Source organism: Camelina sativa, chromosome 15, assembly GCF_000633955.1.
Source record: "Camelina sativa cultivar DH55 chromosome 15, Cs, whole genome shotgun sequence".
NCBI classification, from domain to species: Eukaryota; Viridiplantae; Streptophyta; class Magnoliopsida; order Brassicales; family Brassicaceae; genus Camelina; species Camelina sativa.
The window spans coordinates 17,128,069-17,149,373 of record NC_025699.1 but is presented as its reverse complement, the minus strand read 5'-3'; the positions used below and the strand labels follow the sequence as shown (position 1 = coordinate 17,149,373).

General features: G+C 36.6%; 3 protein-coding genes across 5 annotated transcripts; 1 reads left to right on the top strand and 2 right to left on the bottom strand.

Annotated features, from left to right (window-relative positions):
- LOC104747030 (thioredoxin-like protein 4B) lies at window positions 1,777–2,743 on the top strand. Its single transcript, XM_010468595.2, has 4 exons — window positions 1,777–1,998; window positions 2,084–2,241; window positions 2,338–2,404; window positions 2,490–2,743. Exons 1-4 carry the CDS (start codon window positions 1,864–1,866, stop codon window positions 2,586–2,588), a joined length of 459 nt encoding a protein of 152 aa, XP_010466897.1. The 5' UTR covers window positions 1,777–1,863; the 3' UTR covers window positions 2,589–2,743.
- Window positions 2,584–7,943, bottom strand: LOC104747032 (probable serine/threonine-protein kinase DDB_G0267686). 3 transcript variants are annotated; one of them, XM_010468598.1, is made up of 11 exons: window positions 7,890–7,942; window positions 7,364–7,454; window positions 4,797–7,227; window positions 4,521–4,703; window positions 4,349–4,435; window positions 4,026–4,178; window positions 3,663–3,826; window positions 3,446–3,593; window positions 3,243–3,365; window positions 3,068–3,155; window positions 2,584–2,980 (listed from the first exon to the last, which is right to left on the bottom strand). In XM_010468598.1, the coding sequence occupies exons 3-11, from the start codon at window positions 7,038–7,040 to the stop codon at window positions 2,790–2,792; spliced, it is 3,381 nt and encodes a 1,126-aa protein (XP_010466900.1). In that variant the 5' UTR covers window positions 7,041–7,227; window positions 7,364–7,454; window positions 7,890–7,942; the 3' UTR covers window positions 2,584–2,789. The 3 variants fall into 3 exon arrangements, with proteins under 3 accessions (XP_010466900.1, XP_010466899.1, XP_010466898.1); XM_010468597.2 differs by having other exon boundaries at window positions 7,364–7,466; window positions 7,890–7,929; XM_010468596.1 differs by having other exon boundaries at window positions 7,364–7,943.
- Window positions 15,875–16,594, bottom strand: LOC104747029. Its single transcript, XM_010468594.1, has 2 exons — window positions 16,258–16,594; window positions 15,875–16,167 (listed from the first exon to the last, which is right to left on the bottom strand). Exons 1-2 carry the CDS (start codon window positions 16,516–16,518, stop codon window positions 15,958–15,960), a joined length of 471 nt encoding a protein of 156 aa, XP_010466896.1. The 5' UTR covers window positions 16,519–16,594; the 3' UTR covers window positions 15,875–15,957.

Below are 21,305 nucleotides of genomic sequence, written 5' to 3'. Positions count from 1 at the left end.
TTTATTATTATGGTTATCCCAAAAACATTAGCACTTGCGTATTTATATTTTTATAATATTATTTTTATCCCACATTATTTTAAATCCAAGCAATTACAAAAAAAAAGAACTGTTTTATTTTTCCTTCCAAAAAGAACCATTCAAATGACGTATCTTTGCAAATTTACCCTGAAGTTAAAAACAATGCGTATTTAACCCACAAAATCAAACTTAAAAAGTTATATTAGTTATATCATATTACTTTGGTTTTCAAAATTAGTAACTCACATTATTGCGACACGTGTCAATTTTATCATATAATCATAAGAAAATTTAAAATTTAAACAATTTAAAAATTATAAAATGATAAATTTAATATGTATATGAAGAAATAATGCTAATTCTACAAGAAAAAGGATAATTAAATCTTAATACTATTAAAAATGAAGTACATTTTGAAAAGGTCCAAAATCTTAATAATACATGTAACTGCTTTAAATTCTATCAATATTTTTTTAACACCTACAAACTATATTAATTTGTGAAAGGCTAATATAAATAAGAGTAATTCTCATAAACGCCACTAAAATAAGTTTTTTCAAAAATATCATATTTTAGTTTTTTTCCAAAAGTACCATTAAATATATTTTTCAAAAATATCAGAAAATTGAGCAAAACTTTTAATATTAAAAATTAATCCCTAAGTCCTATTTATTAAACCCTACCCCCTAATTAAAACTATATCCTAAAACTAAAATTGTCATTTGTCAGCCCAAACCTTAAAAATCAAAATTTTATGTTTGTATTTTGGGAAAAAAAAAATGTTAAGTGTGGTATTTTGATGAATTCCTCTAAGGGAAGAATCATTAACAAAAAAACAGAAAAGTTTGATATAGTAAACTTCTCCCTTTGTTCTATTTTATAAGATCTTTTAGTTAAAAGCACAAAGTTTCTTTTTTGTTAACCAAACATATATTAGAAGATAATATTATTTTTATTATCACAAAAGCACAAAGTTTAAAGAACTATAAATTTATTCTTATTTTTACATAACATAATATTGAATTCGTTTCGTCGCCGCAAGTACTTGCGGCTGCATCAGCCGCAGCTATTATTGTTCGTTTGGTTGCCGCAGGTACTTGTGGCATGACGCTGCGACAAACGCAGCTTCTGATTTTGAACGTCGATTAGATGCGGATTAAAAAAGTTGTGTTTGCTGCTGCCGCAGCCGCTGCCGCAGCCGCCAGCGTCAACAAAACGAACAAACCCATTATTTAATATTTATTTAAAAGATTTTAACCAATTAGACAAAAAAAACTGCAAAATACCATTGGTCATAATATACTAAATAAACATAAATTATGTATAGGTATTTGAAAAGATCTTATAAATTGGAACAAAAAAAAGGTAAATGATTTTACAATTTAGAATAGAGAAAGTAGATGTATAAGTATTCTGACATCCGTAGCAGCATTTTATTCTCGACTAAAATTACGATGACATTTATTATTGTTTTAAAAAAAAATATATATATATATATATATATATATATATATATATATATATTTTTAGTTTTTTGTTACAAGGATTTTAATTTTATATATTATTATTATAATTTTAAAATTTTAAAATCAGCTTTCAAATTTTATTTTATTTTGCCAACTGGCATTAAGTACTAATTACGAAATATGTATTTTTTATAAGCCAAACTGTCCTTATAGAGTTTCTTTATTATAGTGACAAAAATAGAGGACTATTAGAGATGCTCTTTAATTACATAAGATTTGATATTTGGAGGAGGTTTTGGCTAAATAAAATTGCATACTGTCTTATTTACGAAACGACATCGTACAATTCGCGCCTCTTTGAGAGAGAAAGAGAGAGATGAGTAGTTTGCTTCTGAAGACGTTAACGAAGAAGGAAGAGATCGATCGGATCATCAGAGACACCATTGATGAAGTTCTTGTCCTACGATTCGGTCGTTGCACCGACACCGTTTGTCTTCAGCATGATGATATTGTATGCTTTTCTCTCTGAATCAAATACTCTCTAATTTCAATTAATCAAAACCCCTAATTTTTGAATTTTTTTTTTTCTCTTTCAGCTTGCGAAATCAGTGACAGATGTTTCGAAATTCGCTAAAGTAGCTTTGGTTGATGTTGATTCAGAGGATGTTCAAGTGTACGTCAAGTACTTTGACATCACTTGGTTCCCTTCGACGGTCTTCTTCTTCAATGCTCATCACATGAAATTGGATTCTGGGTAATTAATTAATTAATTGTTCTAGAAGCAGATTAAGACCGGTTTAGGTGTGGTTTGGATGGTTTAATTTAATTCTGGTTTTGGTTTATATTGCAGAACTGCGGATCATACCAAATGGGTTGGTGCGTTTCACATAAAACAAGACTTTATTGATGTTGTTGAGGTAACCAGAACCAATTCAATTTCATCTAGTTCGTAAAAAAAGTTTATAGAATTGTTACTAATTCAAATCCTCTGTTTGTGTATAGGTAATATACAGAGGAGCAATGAAGGGGAAGATGATTGTTCAATGTCCTGTACCGCCAGAGAGAATACCAAAGTATAACCTCTTGTACAAGGATGTGTAAAAGAAGAAACTACATTACAATGCAAAATCTGTTTCTTTCTTCTCATCCTTTTTATGCTGGCAGTAATATTTACATTGAGATTTACATATATGTTTTTTTTTTTTGTACACAATTGAAGAATGAGAATAAAATATGCGGGTTTTCGATTGAAAACATATGTGAAAGTGTCCATCGTTTCTTGGTTTCTGATGTTTGATGAAGTCAGGGTTTATTTTCTCTTCTTTTGCTTTTTGTGACGAGATCCATTGACATGGTCCGAAGTCGGGATGTTATCTCGGTGAATGGAGGTCGGGAATCTGGATCTACGGACCAGCATTGTTCCATTAGATTCTTCCAATCCGCAGAACATGTTTTTGGTATGGGAGGTCGAAGTGTGTTCTTTACGATCCCGCCTTAGTTTAAAAAAGTTGAAATAGATGAGCAAAAAGAGTGGTTACTGTTTTGAGGTAAGTGAAACTGAAAGATAGTTTTGAACATACCAATGATTGCTCCATAGTGCATGTCCGCATAGGGTTCCTCTCCAGTTAGAATCTCCCACAGTGAGATCCCATATGAAAAAACATCGACCTGTTGTTCAGATCGGAAAGGTTATGAGTTGTGTATTCCAAATGGAAGATCAAAGTCTAATTAGGATAGTGATTCAATTTAATTTACTTTCTCAGAAACCCGGGTGCTGCTTCCGTTCAAGAGTTCTGGAGCCATCCATGGAAGTGTTCCTCTCACTCCCCCAGATACCAAAGTGTTACGTTTGATTCTAGATAAGCCAAGATCTCCCACCTGCAGAAATCAGGATATGAGGTTTAAGTAATGGATTGTTGGAGCAACAATGGATATACGATTTTCATCAAAAATGTTACCTTGCATATAGGGCGTTGTGGATCCCTTAGATTGACTAGTAAGTTCTCGCATTTGAGATCAAAGTGAACAATGTTCTTCGAGTGCAAATACTCCATGCCAAATGCAGCATCCATCGCAATTATTATCTTTTTCCGAAAATCAAGCAATCTGCATTGGCATTCTTGTGCTGATTAGGTCTCTTTCAGGTTGGGAATGCAAAGGGAATTGCAGTAATACCTGTCCTTTTTAATAAGAGCATGCCTGAGTGACCCATTCACCATAAACTCTGTTACAGTTGCCAAAGTTCCCCCAGTTCCATCAGGGACTATACCGTAGAATGCAACTACATTTGGGTGATGAAGATTTGAGAGTATCTGTGCTTCCCTCCAGAAATCTTTGGTCTGATGATAAAGCAAAACAATGTAAGCGTCATATTTGATAAAGTGATGCCACACCTCATAGGCTCATACAAGGAAACACTCGGGACCGTTCTCTACTGGGTTGGTTTGCTGGACAAGCATAGTTATGTACGTCCAGACTCCAGAGCAGGACTTCAAATGCAGCAATGAGATTAACGAAACAAAAGATTTGAAGACTAACCAAGCGTTCTTGTTCAGATGATCTCCCTGCAAAGCAGCTTTTTCTTATTCTCTTTATCGCAACATCCGTCCCTCGCCATGTTCCATGGTAGACAGTTCCATATGTCCCGGATCCCAGTTCTGTTAGGTCTTCAAGATCTGCGTTCTTTATTATCTGAAGGTTTATAATGAGTAATGAGTTAAACAAGAGAATCGGTTTCTGCATGAAGTCTTGTTTAAAGAAGAAGCAACAGAAACGTTGTTTAACACAACGCCTCAGATTAGCATTCCCGATTTTCCAAAGTCATGTGATTACTCAATTTCCTAAGTATCAAGGCAGAGTACCTGCAAGCCATAAACACTGGCTTCCATTTCAACAAAGAGTGTGTCTTTGAAACTGTTCTCTTTCTCGCCCGTATTTGCTTCAGCTTCCTGTCAACAAGTGACAATAATGAGAAGAAAAAAACGAGCCTCTCTTAACTTATATTATACGCTTGCAAACACGTAAAATCACTACCTCAGAAAGGAATACTGTATCATCGCTGTTCATTTTTGCGTGTGGAATGCTTTGTGGTGAATCTTCCCTTTCGACAGATAGTATCTTCAAATCGTAAGTGTCGCTCACTGTGGCTGGCGCTGGCTGATTCAAATCCATGCTTGGGATTCTCACATGGCCTAACACACCTTCTCCTCCTGTTCTCTGCAGGTCAGTTATTACTGTTAGAATCATGATAAAGGATAATCATTTATTAGGACAAATATAAAGTAGAATCTGGGTTTTTGCAATACTCACATTGTTTTGTGTTAAATCAAATTCCAAGATCCCAGTGTCATCACCAATCTTCCTGTTTTCTGATTCAGAGGCGATGCTGAACAAGAAATTATCATCAGAGCCTGCTCTCTTATTTAAAAACATCCCTGAAACTTCCAAATTCCTTTCCCGAGCAGCACGAGATTCAGGTTCCTCATTTGGGACATTAGCTGCAATCCCCTCCTCCAAAGAAATTAGATTAGCAGATGAGGTTCCAGCTATCAAACGCTCATTATCTTGCTTTATTTGCTTCCATGGATCAACAACCGCTGAAGTTTGGTATCCATATGTAGGCAAAGTCTTACCGTCCATGTCAGTAGGCGTTGCTTTTGTCCCCAAAACTTTTCCTCCTAGATGAAAAATCGTGTCATTGTACCCTCCTTGATTTTTAGTTTCCTGATTTAGATAAATCTCATCGTAATGATTGCCTGCAGCAGAAATGTCTATGTGCAATGTCTTGTTTTCACCGGATAGTCCTGGTCCTCCTGGCCTTGGGGAAAATTTAAACATGGTCTCTCCTCCTTCAGTGGACTTCATATCCAGTATATCACTTTGTGTACGACGGTCAGCTAGATCATTATTCCTATGCACCTGCACTGACTTTTCTTCTGTTTGTTTCTTTGTAAAGTTCAAAGTTGAAGATGGGCTTTGTCTCTCTTGTGAAAAGTAACTAGAATGTCCACCATTAATCTCCAGTGTAGAGTCTGAGTACGAGTGTGGGATCCCCAAGCAAGAATCATTTGAGTTTGTAGACCCAGAGAAGGAGACCTTAGATTCCTCTGGCATGCTCGCTTTATCGCTGTAGACCCTTCCATTATTCGCAGACCTCTCAGGGTTAAAGCAAAGTGTATCAACATGGCTAGAACTGGGAGTCACAAGCTTTTCATTGAAGCCATTCTGGAATTGCATTCCATATAGGTTCTCTGCCTCATGCTTGTTAGGCTGACAGTTTACTGAAGGCAGTGGTCGCTGTTGATGATATTTGGAATCAATCGCCTCAAAGCTAGGTGTGTCTGGTTGAGCTGGGCTGAAGGAATTATTGCTCTCGGAGCTGGAGTTGTTTCCAGGGAATTGTGAGTATACACCATTTGAATCCCTTTGCTGGAATGGTGAAGGAGAAACAGGAGGTGATGGATAGGTAGGCATGTTATATTGAACTCCATTGAAAAGAGGATTAGGGTGCATAGTAGCAGTATCCAGTCTGAGCATCTGTCCCGGTGCTTGTTTACGGAAACTTGGAATGCGATCCAAATTGTTTACATGATAACGTGTATCACCCACTAAAGTCTGACCAACAACAGCATTAGAATTTATAGCTGCAGCATATTGGCTATCAGGAGTGGTCTGCTGAACCTTTCTTTCAGGCTCCCCTATAGGAATCAGGAACAGACGTGGCCTTTGTGAACCCTCGAGCCTTTCTAGTCCATTGTACTCTTCAATCATATTCTGAAGATCCTCGTCTGATGATACTGATATTAGGGAGTCAAGCTCATCCCCTGGAAGCTGATACTTGATTGAATGAGGTTGTTGGCATATAGCTGAAGTCTTCTTCTTGAGTTCTTCCCAAGAAAGGTTCTTGCGGATAGAAATGATATGAGTCTCTCCTCCTACGTATTTAAGTTTCTCATCAGTGGATCTTGGCATAATCCTCCCACCAAAGCTGCAAAGAAACTTAACTTTTCCGAATCTATCGAAATCTCCTACTCCTCCTCCTCCACCAGTATAGTTGTTGGACTGAACACGCTCTGGTAAGAATGCACAAGGCGCAGACCTCCCCGTGACATCTCCTCGGTTGGAATTTATTTCACCAAAAGCTTTCCTAGTTATAACTTCGTTTTCACCACCTACATTGTGGTAAGCACTAAAATGAGGCACATAACCATTCTCAACCCGTATAGAAGAAGACCTCGGGTCTCGTCCAAAATCATAAGCATCAGAAGAAGGACATTCAGATTCAATCCTCCTCAGTTCATGAAACCGAGCAGCAGCACTGTCATATCCCGGTAGGTGATTCTGATGATAGTAAAGGTCCCCACCAAATCTATTCCCATCGTTATGAGTTTTCCCTGAAACGATAGGAGATTGGACAGGAGTATGATGATGATCCTTGAGAAACTCCATGGAAAACTCTTCCCCAGTCTGAAGTGAAACGTTTTTATTCACATTTCTTCTCTCAGCCAAGACAGCTGCTTGTTCCGCGTTTTGCCTAGCCCATCTATCTGACATAGTAGTTGACTGACGTTCTCTCTATCACAAACAAAAAGCTAAGAGTTTTTGTGATATAAACCTCCTCTGACTCTTAGCTGTCATTAAACAAACCGCAGAACAGAGAAAGAAGAAGCTGTGAAAACAAGTAAAAGCCAAACAGTAGTGATGAAGAATCAAGATCTTCAGTTCAGAAATATCTTTGCACCTGAAAACATCATTGAAGGAGAGAATAATAATTCATTAGACACATCACAGACAAGGAAATTAGTAGCAAACCATACACCTGCATGTGGTGGCATTCTCATATTATATAATAAGAAAAAGAAAGAGACAACACTTACTATGTTTTGTTAAAAGAGAGAGAACACCCCTGCATCAATTATGGCCAGCCCGAAAGCTAAAACAGCCAGCTCAAAACTTCACGTGTAGGACCTGTAAAGATTACTATATATATATATATATATTAACAACAAAATACTCTTATCCATCATCATAAGTATCACCAGCAGCATCGTCACATTAAACTTTGTCACGTTAAAACCCAAAACCAAAAAGGAGGAAAAAAATGAATCATGAAACAACAAAAGCAACAGCCGAATTCAAAATTAAGATTGATAAAGTTGCATCATCTAGAAAAAGTTTCAATCACTTGAAAAAACCATAATAATTTAGAAATTAACGTCAGCTAAAACTCCGATTTATCAATTTCGAACCAAAACAGATCGCAATTTCCACATTCTCTAAAACGAGGAGGAACAGAGGAATGTGAAAAGAATAAAAAAAATTCCCAAACACGATCGTCAGATTCTCGAGGATTTGATGGTGCAATGCTAATTCCGAAACGATCGGGGGATGATAAAAAGTTACCTTCACATTCGAACTGAGGAAGGTCGGAGAATCGAGGGGGGGAGGGTAACAAAAAANAAAAAAAAAAAAAAAGAGGAGAATCGAAGAAAAGAGAAGAAAACGGAAGAAACGAGGGAGGAGGAGGAGGAGGATAGAGGGTGGTGGTAAAGCAGTTTTGCTGCTGGGGAGCGAAGAAGATCCAACCTTTCCCGAGAATTAAGCGCCATCGAACTTTACCGGAACTTCCGCTGTTTAATGTCTTTTCAAAAAAAACTTCTTCGCTTTTCAGGGGAGAGAGAGAGCGAGATTCATTTTTTTTTTGGAGACGATTCTAAAACAACGTCGTATTGTGTTTCCTGAATTCATCATAATGATCCGGCCCATATTATAGGCTTTCCCGGCCCAAACTTTGTGATTTCAAGTGTGGTATTGTGGAAGTGGAAGTGGAAGTGGAAGTGGTTCAATTGAATCAATGCATTGTTTGTCAATAGTGTTAAAAGAGGAAGTGACTTTGAAGTTTGAAGTAGACTTGTTAGTGATAATTTTTTTTTATGGTTACTTGAACTTAATAAAATGTAATGTGTTAGTGAATCTTATGTTTTTGAGAAATGAAGACATGAGAAGAATTCATTGAAGAATACGTCTAATACTATGGAAGTTTCTCGTGGAAAAATAGTACATCAGCTTGGCATTGTTTGAATTTTTAAGAAATGTATTAGGTATTGTTGGAATTAATAAAGAAACAAAAAATGAAAAAGTTCACTTACAACATTCTTTTTTTGCACTTTTTTAATTATATTTTTTTTGATAACTCAGCGAAAATACAGTCGATAGATAGACTCTCTTTTAAGATGATAGAGCTACAAGTTTTCACTTTTCATCCTTCGTTTATGTGTCAATGAGAATAAAGTTGTTTAATCTATTTAATATTTTTTTTCTTCTATAGCTAATTTTCATCATTAGCGAAAAAATCTAAACAATAGTCTACATGACCGAAGAATTATAAAAAAATTTCGATAATATACTCAAACATGTCAACGTCTACCAGCTTAGATATATGTTACGTACTCAACCGCAGTCAGACATCATTATCATTGCTTGCACTGAAGATGTTTAATCTATTTATTAGAAACCAAAAATGTATGATTTATAATTTTGTTAACAATCTATATAATATATCTTAGTTTCTTCTTATTGCAAATATCTTCTTATTTTTAATACAAGTTTGTTTTCGTTAGGATGGATTAGACCATCTCTGTTAATTATTTTTTATGGGTGTCTTAAAAATTTTTATAATTAACTGTAATATTATTTAATTATGGGTGTCTTAAAAGTGGGCAAAAAAGGTTTCTAAGTGTCTACTTAAACACTTTTGCTCACCTTTAAAACATCCACAATTAAATTGTATCAAAATTAATTATAAAAAAATTATTAGTGGAGATGGTCTTAGAGACCAATTTGTGGTAAGAACTTATGGGTCATATGATGGATTAGTTTACCTTGTTCAATCAATTTTTAACTAGTTTCAAATTAAAAATATTTGTTAACAGTTTGTCTTTATGGATGTAAATATGGTTGGCAGTTGTTTCTGCTGAGCTTGTGAGTGTTGTGCGATACATCCTCTTCATGACACATAATATACCAAATATTCTGCTCAAGACTTAGTTGATGTTACTAGACCTAGTTTGCGTTCTGTGTCTAGGGGGACACCATTTTTGCTACCAGTGTCATGTGAGAAAAAAATGGTTTGCAGTATGTCTGTGAGACGGGAATTAAAAATGCTGAAGCACGCTGTTTGATAGCAGTTGCGAAAAAGATGCAAGGCCACAAATATTCTTCAAACCCAGGATATATTGGTGGGGTGGTAACATTAAAAACACTTGAAGACACCTTTCAAGTAATAAAGACCAATCCAATGGCTGCAAGTATTCTTATATTTGAACCTTAATACTCAAACATCAAGAATGTAAGTGGAAAATATGCAAATTCTTCGTCTAACATATTAATTTCCATTATATTAATTCATACATATGTTAATTATGCAGAGAATCTATCGAGTGCTACTTCTCGAATTTCAAGTTATAGGAGATGCATGTTGTGAACATTACTGGTTGGAAAGAAGAATATGGTGAGAAGTTTCTTTGGGTCAGATCAGGTTACGGTGCAAAACTTGGAGTTGATGGATGTTTGAAAGTTTCAGTGGGAATGCGTCTCACTGATGGTAAATATGGTGCGTTTATTAATCCTCCATTTCCACTTCTCACTGTTTTTGTATATCCAACCTCATTGTATCGTCAAGAGGAAGTAAGGAGAAGGGAGGAAGACCATCGTTAAATTTATAACACATTTTAGTAAACTCTCAAGTTGTTGAAGAGATCATTGCACTTGAATAAGTCACTGTACTTCTGGAAAACTCTACCAATAATCGTGTTGAGGTGGCTGTTGGATTCGCGATAAAATGTGGTGTGATGCTGCGAGACAGTTAGACCAAAAGGATTATGTTGGTGAGAAATCCGGTTTATTGTATCGAGAAACATTAGACTGTTTGGGATTTCCCAACTAACCCTCCAATTTATTGTTAGAATTTTGATTCCAACAGAGTAAGAAAGCAAGAGAAAAAAAACAGAGTATGAATATATCCCAATCTTGTATCGATTGTGATAAAGAATATTTTGTGTTATAAGAAACTCAGCGAAAGAAAGAACTTTTTATTAATCTTAAACTATGGTTTTACATCCACGATAGAATAAGTTTATATAGGAAGCAAACAGACACAACATGTGAATAGTTGTGTATTGTGGTTCTATAATCAAATGACACAACTTAATCTAAAAGTCACGACTCTTAATTATTAAACTTAACATAAACTCAATTATTGATCAACACTCCCCCTTAATTGAGTTTCAGTCTCACTCCAAGCTTCCTCCTTAGTTCTTCAAACCTTATGACGTTGAGTGCTTTTGTAAGGAGATCGGCAAGCTGCACTTCTCCTTGGCAGTACTTGAGTTGAATAAGTCTCTTGTGTTTCGCTTCTCGCACACAGTGATATTTAATCTCAATTTGTTTCGTTCTTCGATGTTGCACTGGATTTTTTTCTATCGCAATGGCTGACTTGTTGTCGTAGTAGATAGGAAAACTGTCTTTAGACTCAAATCCAATATCACTCAACAGTCTTTGTAACCAAATACCTTGATTTGCTGCTGCGCACACTGCGATATACTCCACATCCGCAGTAGACTGAGCCACTATTTGCTGCTTACTTGATTGCCAAGAAAACACAGCAGATCCAAGAGTAAAATTGTACCCAGACGTACTCTTCTTGTCTTCATTAGAGCCTCCCCAATCGCTATCTGAGTAACCATACAACTCTGGTTTTTCAACGCTTGTAAACTGAACTCCAAAGTGAGATGTGCCTTTGACATACCTTAAGACTCTCTTCACTTCTTGGTAGTGCTTCATGAGTGGTGCAGTCATGTATCACGAGAGATAAGAACTTGCAAACATCAGGTCTAGCCTTGATGCACAGAGATATAATAGCTCACCAACGATGCTTCTGAACTTTTTTGGTTCACCATATTCTTCATCATTCTCAATCTTCTTGTCGTTTGGTGTAAGTGGGGAACTTACACTCTTACTCTCTTTCATGCCAAACTTCTCAATGAGTTTACATGCATATTTTTCTTGTGACAGAAAAATTCCATGATCATCTTGAATTATTTCCATTCCAAGAAAATAATTCAACAACCCTGTCATCTCAAACTCCAATTTCATGTCTTCCTTGAAATTTTCAATGAGTTGAGAATTGTTGCCAGTGATCACTAAGTCGTCGACGTAGAGACTCAAGATCATGATATCCTTGTATTTCTTCATCACATACAAAGCTGCATCATTCATGCTTTTTTGAAAACCACAGTTGAGAAAATATGAATCGATTCTCCCATACCAAGCCAAGCCCTTGGGGCTTGTTTCAAGTCATATAATGCTTTTCGCAACCGTAGAACTTTATATTCTTCACCTTCGACTACAAACCCAGGTGGTTGTAAAACATAGATCTCCTCTTTAAGGTCTCCATTAAGAAATGCCGACTTCACGTCCATTTGATAGAGTTTCCACTTCATTTATGCCGCAAGAGCGATAATGGCACGAACGAATTGTGTCATGTCTTGACATTGGTGCAAACGTTTCAAGATAATCAACATCATATTCTTGAGAAAAAACCCTTGCAACTAACCTTACTTTATACTTGACTGGATTTCCATTTGCATTTGTCTTGATACGATATATCCATTTGACACCAACGACATTCTTCTTCTCCGGTTTATCCACAAGTAGTCATGTTCCATTCTTTTCTATCATCTTTATTTCCTCTTTCATGGCTTCTCTCCATTCTCTGATCTCTGAAGCTTCATCATACGTTTGTGGCTCCTCCGACACAAGAAAGCACACTTCACTTGCTTGAGCTTCTTCTTGTTGAGTCACCTTTGGTGTAATTTGGACTAGAAGTTTCTTGAACTTGCTCCGTGCATGGCGTACATGGCTCTGTATGTGGCTCTTGATTTGTAAGGGGAGAGACAAAATTCCTTTTGAGTTATTCATGTCTTTCCCAATCCCATTTTCTTCCATCTAAAAAATGCACGTCTCTTGATATCTCCACATTTTCATTATTTAAAATGAAAATTCTGTACCCTTTTGATTGGTTGCTACAACCAATAAAAATTCCATGTTTGGCCTTCACGTCTCATTTTCTTTGTTTTTCATGGGGCACATGAACAAAGCATAAAATTCCAAAAATCTTCAATTGTCCAACTACTGGTTTATGACCACTCCATTTTTCAATCGGTGTGATGTCATCTTCAATGGCTTTTGTTGGTAAATGATTATGCATATAAGCCAACGTATACACCGCCTCTGCCCACAGATTATGTGGTAAACCTAGCCCTGTAATCATGGTTCTTGCCATCTCCACAAGTGATCGATTTTTACATTATGCAACACCATTTTTCTGAGGTGAATATGGCACCATTACTTGTCTCTCGATGCCACATTCTTGACAAAAGTTGTTGAATTCACTTAAAGTAAATTCTCCACCTCCATCAGATCATAGCTTTTTAATTTGACATCCAGATTGAGTCTCCACTAAAGCTTTGAACTTCTGAAACATTGAGAAGACTGCAGACTTGTTCTTTTGAATATATACCCAACACATGTGAGTATAATCATCTACGAACAGTAAGACGTACCAATTTCCATCAAGTGAAACGATCTCAAGTTCTTTTGGTCCGCACACGTTGGTGTGAACAATCTCAAGTTTCTCCCTCGTTCTTGTTTGAGACTCCGTCGGAAACACATCTCTTGCTTGTTTCCCAAGTTTGCATGTTCCACACACTTCTTTGTTGACTTGTAACGTTGGTAATCAAGTTACCATTCTTTTCTTCTGCATTTGTTGTAGTTTTGAGTTTCCCACATGACCAAATCTTCTATGCCATATATCCACTGTTGCTTGCTCACTCGTACGCATCGCCATTTCTTGTGATGGATTCCATTTGACTGGAAAAAACTTTTTCTTCATTCGTACCTCCATAATCTTCCTTCCCATGGGATCTAAGATTATGCACAGCTTGTTCTCAAACATCACACGATTTCCAAGATAAAATTTGCAGAACACTGATCAGATTCTTCTCTAAACCCAACACCAAGAACACGTCTTTTATAACTCGCTTTCCTCAGTTTGTCATGACAGTAATATCTCCTTTGTCGACCTTCATGACAATTTCTCCGTTTCCAACTCTTATTGGAACCTTGATATTTCTATCAAGTCTTGTGAAGTAACTTTCTTCTTTTGTCATATGGTTTGTACAACCATTGTCGACCAACCAAACGTCTTCTTTCTTGGGTGTTAAATTTTCTTCACTTCCACTAAAGAGCATATGAACTCCATCATCTTCATCTTCATCTTCAAAGCTCATGTGTGCCCTTTCATACCTCTTAGGCTGACACTCCCTTGAACCATGACCACATTTGCCACACTTGTAGCATATCATCTTGTTTCTTAGATCTTTTCCTTGATCTTCATTCTGAGGTTTCTCCCAGCAATAAGTCTTTGTATGATTATCTCTTTTATAGAAGCTACACCATCTTTTGCCTTTCCCTTGATACCCATGGATTTGGTTATTGAATGACTTGTTCTAACACTAAATGACTTGTTTTATGTATCTTGTAAAGTGGTCAACAAATATAACATTATATGACGAAGATTTTGAACGTTTGGATGGCTTAAATGTGAGTGTCAGCCAGACAAGAGGGTTTGAAGCATAGAAAAGCAGAGATTTTGTTTGCGGATGGCAACTCCTTACCATGAATTTGGAGCAAGAGATTTTGAAGTTTTGAATTAGAGATGCGTGCTCAAATATCATGATAATATTGTGAAATATGAATTGTAGATTTTAATTAAAAAGAAGTAGGAATTTATAGATACAGCAAATCATGAAATCTAGCAAAGAGACAAGTCAAGACGTACGAATACCAAAGAGGCAAGTCAAAGGCTGCAAATGGTTGCATGGTTGAAGTGATTGAACAGGTTGAAAAAAATTATTCAACCAATTTTCACCATTTGCATTGTAAAGGTTGAAGAGGTTGGAAAAAACTATTCAGCCCGTTCAACCCAAAAAGTTGAAAAAATAAACTAATCTTACAGCAAAAATCTTCAACTTGTTCAACCACTATTTTGGAGATGAATGAGTTGAATATTATTCAACCCAATTTTGTTCAACCATTTTTTCAATTTGATATATTTTCCTCTAAACTCTGTTACAAAGTAAAAGAACAATACTTGGGTTCACCCCTAGGGGTGAACCTCTCCATTCACCCCCTAATAAAATAAGGCAATAAAATCTTTATACATTATTATAAAATTAAAAAACTTAACCGCACTTTAATAAACCCAAACCGACATATATAAAATCTAAACCCTAACCATCTCATTTGTGAACCCAAACCGTATATAATTTCGTTCTACTTATAAAATCTAAACCCTAACCATCTTATTTGTGAACCCAAACCGACATATAATTTCGTTCTAATTGTGAAATCTAAACCCTAACATCTCATTTGTGAACCCAAACCGACATATTATTTTGTTCTACTTGTAAAATCTAAACCCTAACTATCTCATTTGTGAACCCAAACCGACATATAATTTCGTTCTAATTGTAAAATCTAAACCCTAACCACCTCATTTGTAAACCCAAACCGACATATAATTTCGTTTTAATTGTAAAATCTAAACCCTAACCACTTCATTTGTAAACCCAAACCGACATAATTTTATTCTAAGTGTAAAAATCTAAACCAAGCCAATATTTAACTTTCTTTAATTAAAAGTATACAGAATTTGTTTCCTTAATTTGGTTTGCTTTTTAATTTAATTTAAATTTATTTTTGAAATAAAATATTAGATGGAAGATTCTGATTGGCTGAGAGAAGAGGGGGTGAATGGAGAAGTTCACCCCTAGGAGTGAACCTAAGTATTTTTCAAAGTAAAATATTTTCCAACCCTTCCTCTATATCTCACTGTTGGACATAAAAAAGGGAGAGTGCTAGTTTTACACAGAAAAGATTATGGCTCAATGATGACACATCCAAGCATGCTCAAAATTTGTGTGACTTGAAAGAATATTATATTTTGAACAACAAATTATTGTATTTGCAACTCCAAAACAGTATTTAGTGATTCAATTACTAGATTACTTGAGACAATGAAGTTCGATATTTTATAAACCTAAACAATGGATTCGGAGGATAAGAGTTGTATAGAGTTGTCAAGGAAATCATCCATCTTCAGTGTGGGACGAACTTAATCAATATAATATGGCATCACGATTCACGAGAATTAAGTAAAGCAAACACTAAGGAAACAAATAATGAGATTTTTTTTAGTTTAATAGTATGAAAAAATAAAGATTTAACAAAAAATTTGTAGAAAAAATTCCACATGGAAAAGGCTCAAACGCAAAAGCCCGAAAGCCAAACAAAACTGCCAAGGACAATTGTGAAGGCAACTTCTGCTACACGCAGATGTTGGAGAACACAATTACTCCGATATCTGAGGTTTCTTCGCCTTCCGTCTACGTCTTCGTGACTTCCCATTACTCGGAGGTGGCGTAACATCCTGTGAGCTCTCGCTAGGAGAAGTATTGTCCTTCGAAACCTCATCAGAATTGAGACCATCTTCAGAGATCTTGCAATCCTCATCGTCATTCTTGGCCGCTACGTTCTCCTCCTCAGCTTCCTCCTTACGTTCCTAGAAAAGTGGAAAAAATAGGTTTAGATTTATTATGGTATACGATATGCGGCGGCTAAAACTCTTAAAACACAACAAGTTAATACGTACCTTTTGCTGTTTCTTTTTCTTAGCAGGGACGCTAGTCTCTTCTGGAACGACATCGGAGGGAGGAGGAATGCGAAGCTTTAAGAGTTCATCGATAAGGGCGGTGACGATTGGCTTCGAACGGAGGATCTCTACTTGATCCTTGTTTAGGGTTTTCCCCTGAGAGATCGACTCTTCCAGCCCAACAATTTTGTTGTATTTCTTGCGGTGAGCACGGAGACGCTTGCTGATGAGAGCAACGACTGGTCCTTCTGTGGCGGCCATGGTGTCTAAGAAAGATAACAAACGGCGGAGCAAGAGAACGAAGAAATAGGATGAAGGTTAGGGTTTTTTTCTCTTCTTAATTGATATCGGATGGGATACGATCTAAACTAGACACCACATCGACATATATATAGTAGAGACCTTAGGTCTCTCTTTACTATGTTTTGGAACATTCGAGATCTTTCTATAAAGTTAGATACAAATTTCCATTATAATTTTTACCAAAAAAAAAAGAAGAAATTCCATTATATTAATTATTGACAAATATTTAAGGTATCTCTATAATGTAATTTGGATCATTCTAGATCTTTGTATAGTTATTTCCATATATCATTGTTGCATCTTCTTTTTTACATATCTTTGTGAATCTTAACATTTTCGTTATAAGTTTGGAATACTTAATCTTTTATTATTGTTAATACTAAAAGGAAATACTTGTATTTGTCCTATATGTAATTTGTTAAGAATCAGTGAGAAAGAACAATTCATATTTAAATTTCTACATCTTTGACACGAAATATAAATATATATATATATATATAATTTTGTTTCGTACAATTTATCTTTTTATTTATTTTAAATATGATTTATTATTCTATCCAAGAGTCCATACAAAAAGTTTCCGTGATTAGGTGACTCATATAAATTGGAAATAAATAAAATTATTGAGACTAATGTAAATTATTAATATAATGATCATTTCTTTTGTATTTTAATAACAAAATATATTTTATATTTAATTTTGTTTCCTCTAATTTATCTTTTTATTTATTTTAAATATGATTTATTATTCTATCCAAGAGTCCATACAAAAAGTTTATGTGATTAGGTGAGTCATATAAATTGGAAATTAATACATTTATTGAGACTAGTGTAATTTATTAATATAATGATCATTTCTTTTGTATTTTAATAACAAAAGGTTTCAATTTTCTTATTTTTATAGGTTGCTTTTCTGTTTTCTAAGAATCTTAATATAAAATATTATTATATTTTTAATATATAATTAATAAGATAACTAATTACATATATTCTTTTGCTTGCATATCTTTTCTGTTGAAAACAGATTTTATTAACTTAAACATTCAGTACAAAGAAGATGTTGTAGCCAGAATGACTGGGTTACAACTTACAAACCAGAATAGAAATTAGCATGAGAACAATCGAGCTAATTAGCTAGATGATGGAGCTAATTAGCTAGATGATGAGCTACGATATTACACGATTGTCTTGTAAAACTGAATCGTATGGATAAGAAATTTGACGCCCAATAATGTATATATATGATGAAGTAGGTTTGCTATCGCACATTTGTTTGAATCCATTGATTATTTTGGTTAAGACTATACCGATTTGAAGCTTCGGTTCCAAGTTTGTTAAATAGCCGCTAGTAATTAAGGCTTCTATCTCAGCTTCCAAAGGTGAAGAGGCGTGATTGATGCACTTGGAATCCCTTGATGATCTCAAATAAACCATCCATCTACGTAGCTTGTTGCGTTTGCATATCATAAACATGCGTCAAAATTACATTTCATATACGGAAAATTTGGTTCTCCCACCTTGCACTCAAAAACCAGACCGAAATCACAGAAGCCGAGAGGACCAGAGAAATCAAAAGCAAAACAGTCGATGGCAGTACCCCCTTCTCAGGATGGTCGGACCACCCTGGTAAACTCTCAGAAAGGAAAGGCTGCTCATCAGGGTGGAGGTTTGGGAACTGATAGAAGAAGACCTCCTAGAAGTCCAGACCTAAAAGGAGTTGCCTCCAGAAAGCAGCATGTGCTTAGGATTTCTTCTTCTCCTAAGAAACAAGTGGTCTCTAAACGTCAATAAGATACTGTTGTCCCTCGGTTTGAGGTGTTTCCTTCTGTTGTCAGTAAGAAGTCTGCTGTTAATCCAGGTTCGGTGGGGTCCCAGAAACCACCCAGTACTCAGATATGAATACAATTGCCTGGAACTGTCAAGGAGCTCAAGCTTACTTGACAATCGAGCACCTACGGGAGCTTAGGAGATGTTTTTTTCCCGATTTCTTTTTTCTTTCTGAAACAAAAAACAAATTTTCTTTTATGCAAGATATTCAATTTCATTTTGGTTATGATAGATTATTTACAGTAGAGCCCTCCAGTAGAAGTGGAGGACTTGCCTTGTTCTATATGAATTCTTCTGCAGTTACTATTCTTTTTTCTAATGACCGTCTGATAGATGTTGAGACAACGATTGAAGGGCACAAGGTTTTCATAACCTTTGTGTATGGAGATCCGGTAGTGTCATGCCGTGATAATGCATGGGAAAGGCTAACAAGAATGAGTACAACAAGAGTAGGAGCGTGGTTCATGATTGGCGACTTTAACGAGATCACAGGGAACCATGAGAAGCGAGGAGGTCGACGAAGGCCAGATAGCTCCTTTATCTCTTTCAATACTATGCTAGCAAGTTGTGGAATGATTGAATTCCCTTTCAAAGGCAACCAACTCTCATGGGTAGGGCGTCATAGTAATGTTAAAGTCCAATGCCGCCTGGATAGAGCGGTTGGCAATGAGGATTGGCATACCCTGTTTTCCCACACTGATGTGGAGTATCTAAAGCTATGGGGGTCTGATCATCGGCCGGTGTTGGCTCGTATCCGGTCCCGAGTGAGGAGAACTAAAAAGAGTTTCAAATTTGAATTTGATAAGAGATGTCTTGGGAAGGAAGGTTTTAAAGAAGTAGTGGTGGACGGCTGAATACAGCCAAACTCGGAGGAGGAGATTGATATCCATGATCGTATTGTAGCTTGTCGTAAAGCCATCTCATCCTGGAAGCGAAACAACCAACCTAACTCGGTGAAGCTTATCGAAGATCTGAAAACAAAATTAGATGAGGCTCAATGTAATGATCTCACTACGTCAGAGGAGGAGTTAGCTTTAAAATGGCAATTATGCTCAGCAATCCGAGATGAAGAAATTTATTGGAAGCAAAAAAGCAGAGCTACTTGGATGCGCGAGGGGGATCAAAATACTAAGTATTTCCATGCCACAACCAAACAGAGAAGAGCAAGAAACCGGATCATCAGCCTGAAAGATAATTATGGTAACCTGGTGGAAACGGAGGAAGGTATTGAACTTGTTGCTTCTACATATTTCAGAATCTGTTTACAGAATCAGATATATCAGAACAGGCGGAAGCCCTCCGGTATGTTACCGAGCGAGTATCTCTTGAACAGAATGCTGCTCTTACTCGACCTTTCTCTGATTCTGAAATTAAGAAAGCTCTCTTCAGCATCAATCCAGATAAGGCTCCTGGCCCAGACGGGATGACGAGCCTCTTCTATCAAAAATTCTGGGATTCACTTGGGCAGGATCTTATAAAGATGGTGAAAGAGTTTTATGATACAGGCACTTTCGACCCGAGGCTGAATCAAACCAACATCTGTTTGATACCAGAGAATGAGCGACCCAGAGAAATGAAGGAGTTTAGACCAATCAGTTTGTGCAATGTCAGCTACAAAATCATATCAAAGGTGTTATGCAATCGGCTCAAAAAATCACTCCCGAAGATGATCTCGGAGACTCAATCAGCCTTTATGGCTAGACGGCTTATTACTGACAACATCCTGTTAGCACAAGAAAATTTCCATGCCTTACGAACTAATCCAATCTGTAAGTCTAAATTTGTGGCGATAAAAACAGATATGAGCAAGGCATACGATAGAGTGGAATGGTCCTTCTTAGAAGCTCTAATGAGGAAACTTGGTTTCTGTGACAAATGGATAGGTTGGATAACAAGCTGCATCTCTTCTGTTTCATATCAAATCCTCATTAATGGAGAGGCAAAAGGGAACATCACCCCTTCTAGAGGCCTGCGTCAAGGAGATCCACTATCCCCTTTCCTCTTTATAATATGTACAGAGGCTCTTATCTCGCAGCTCAAAGGTGCAGAGGAGGGCCAGATTTCAGGTCTGAAAATTGCTCAGGGAAGTCCCCCGGTTTCACACTTACTATTTGCTGACGATAGTCTTTTCTTCTGCAAAGCAGAAATCCTGCAGTGTGCAGAGTTGTTGAAGATTATTAATACTTATGGAAATGCCTCAGGACAACGCTTAAACATGGATAAATCTGCAATCCTGTTCGGGAACAAAGTGCCTCGTCAAGTAAAGTCTGATATTAAGAATGCGATTGGTATCTCTAAGGACGGTGGGATGGGGATGTACCTTGGACTACCGGAGAAAATCTGTGGTTCTAAGCAGCAGGTTTTCTCCTTCGTACAAGAAAGACTGCTTAATAAGACCAACGCTTGGTCTGCAAGACTTCTTTCACAAGGTGGCCGAGAGGTGTTGGTAAAGTCAGTCGCGCAAGCTCTTCCAACTTATGTCATGTCTTGCTTTCTCTTACCGAACAACATCCTCAATAAGCTACGCGGAGCAATCTCAAAGTTCTGGTGGAGTACTAAAGGAAACAACTGTGGTCTGCATTGGATAGCATGGGACAAGATTTGTATCCCGCAATCAAAAGGAGGGCTGGGCTTCAGAGATCTTAAGGCCTTTAATCTAGCTCTTCTAGCTAAACAGGTTTGGCGCCTACTTCGCTTCCCGGACTCCCTCTTGTGTAGAGTGCTGAAAGGTCGATATTTTAGATACTCGAACCCCTTAGAGGTTAACTCAGCCAACTCCCCGTCTTTCGGGTGGAAAAGTATGATGGCTGCAAAGGAACTACTTTCGGATGGCATTAGGAAGAACATCCGCTCTGGTTTTAATACAAAATTTTGGAGCGATAAGTGGATCCCGACAATACCCGCTCGGCCAGCAGTAC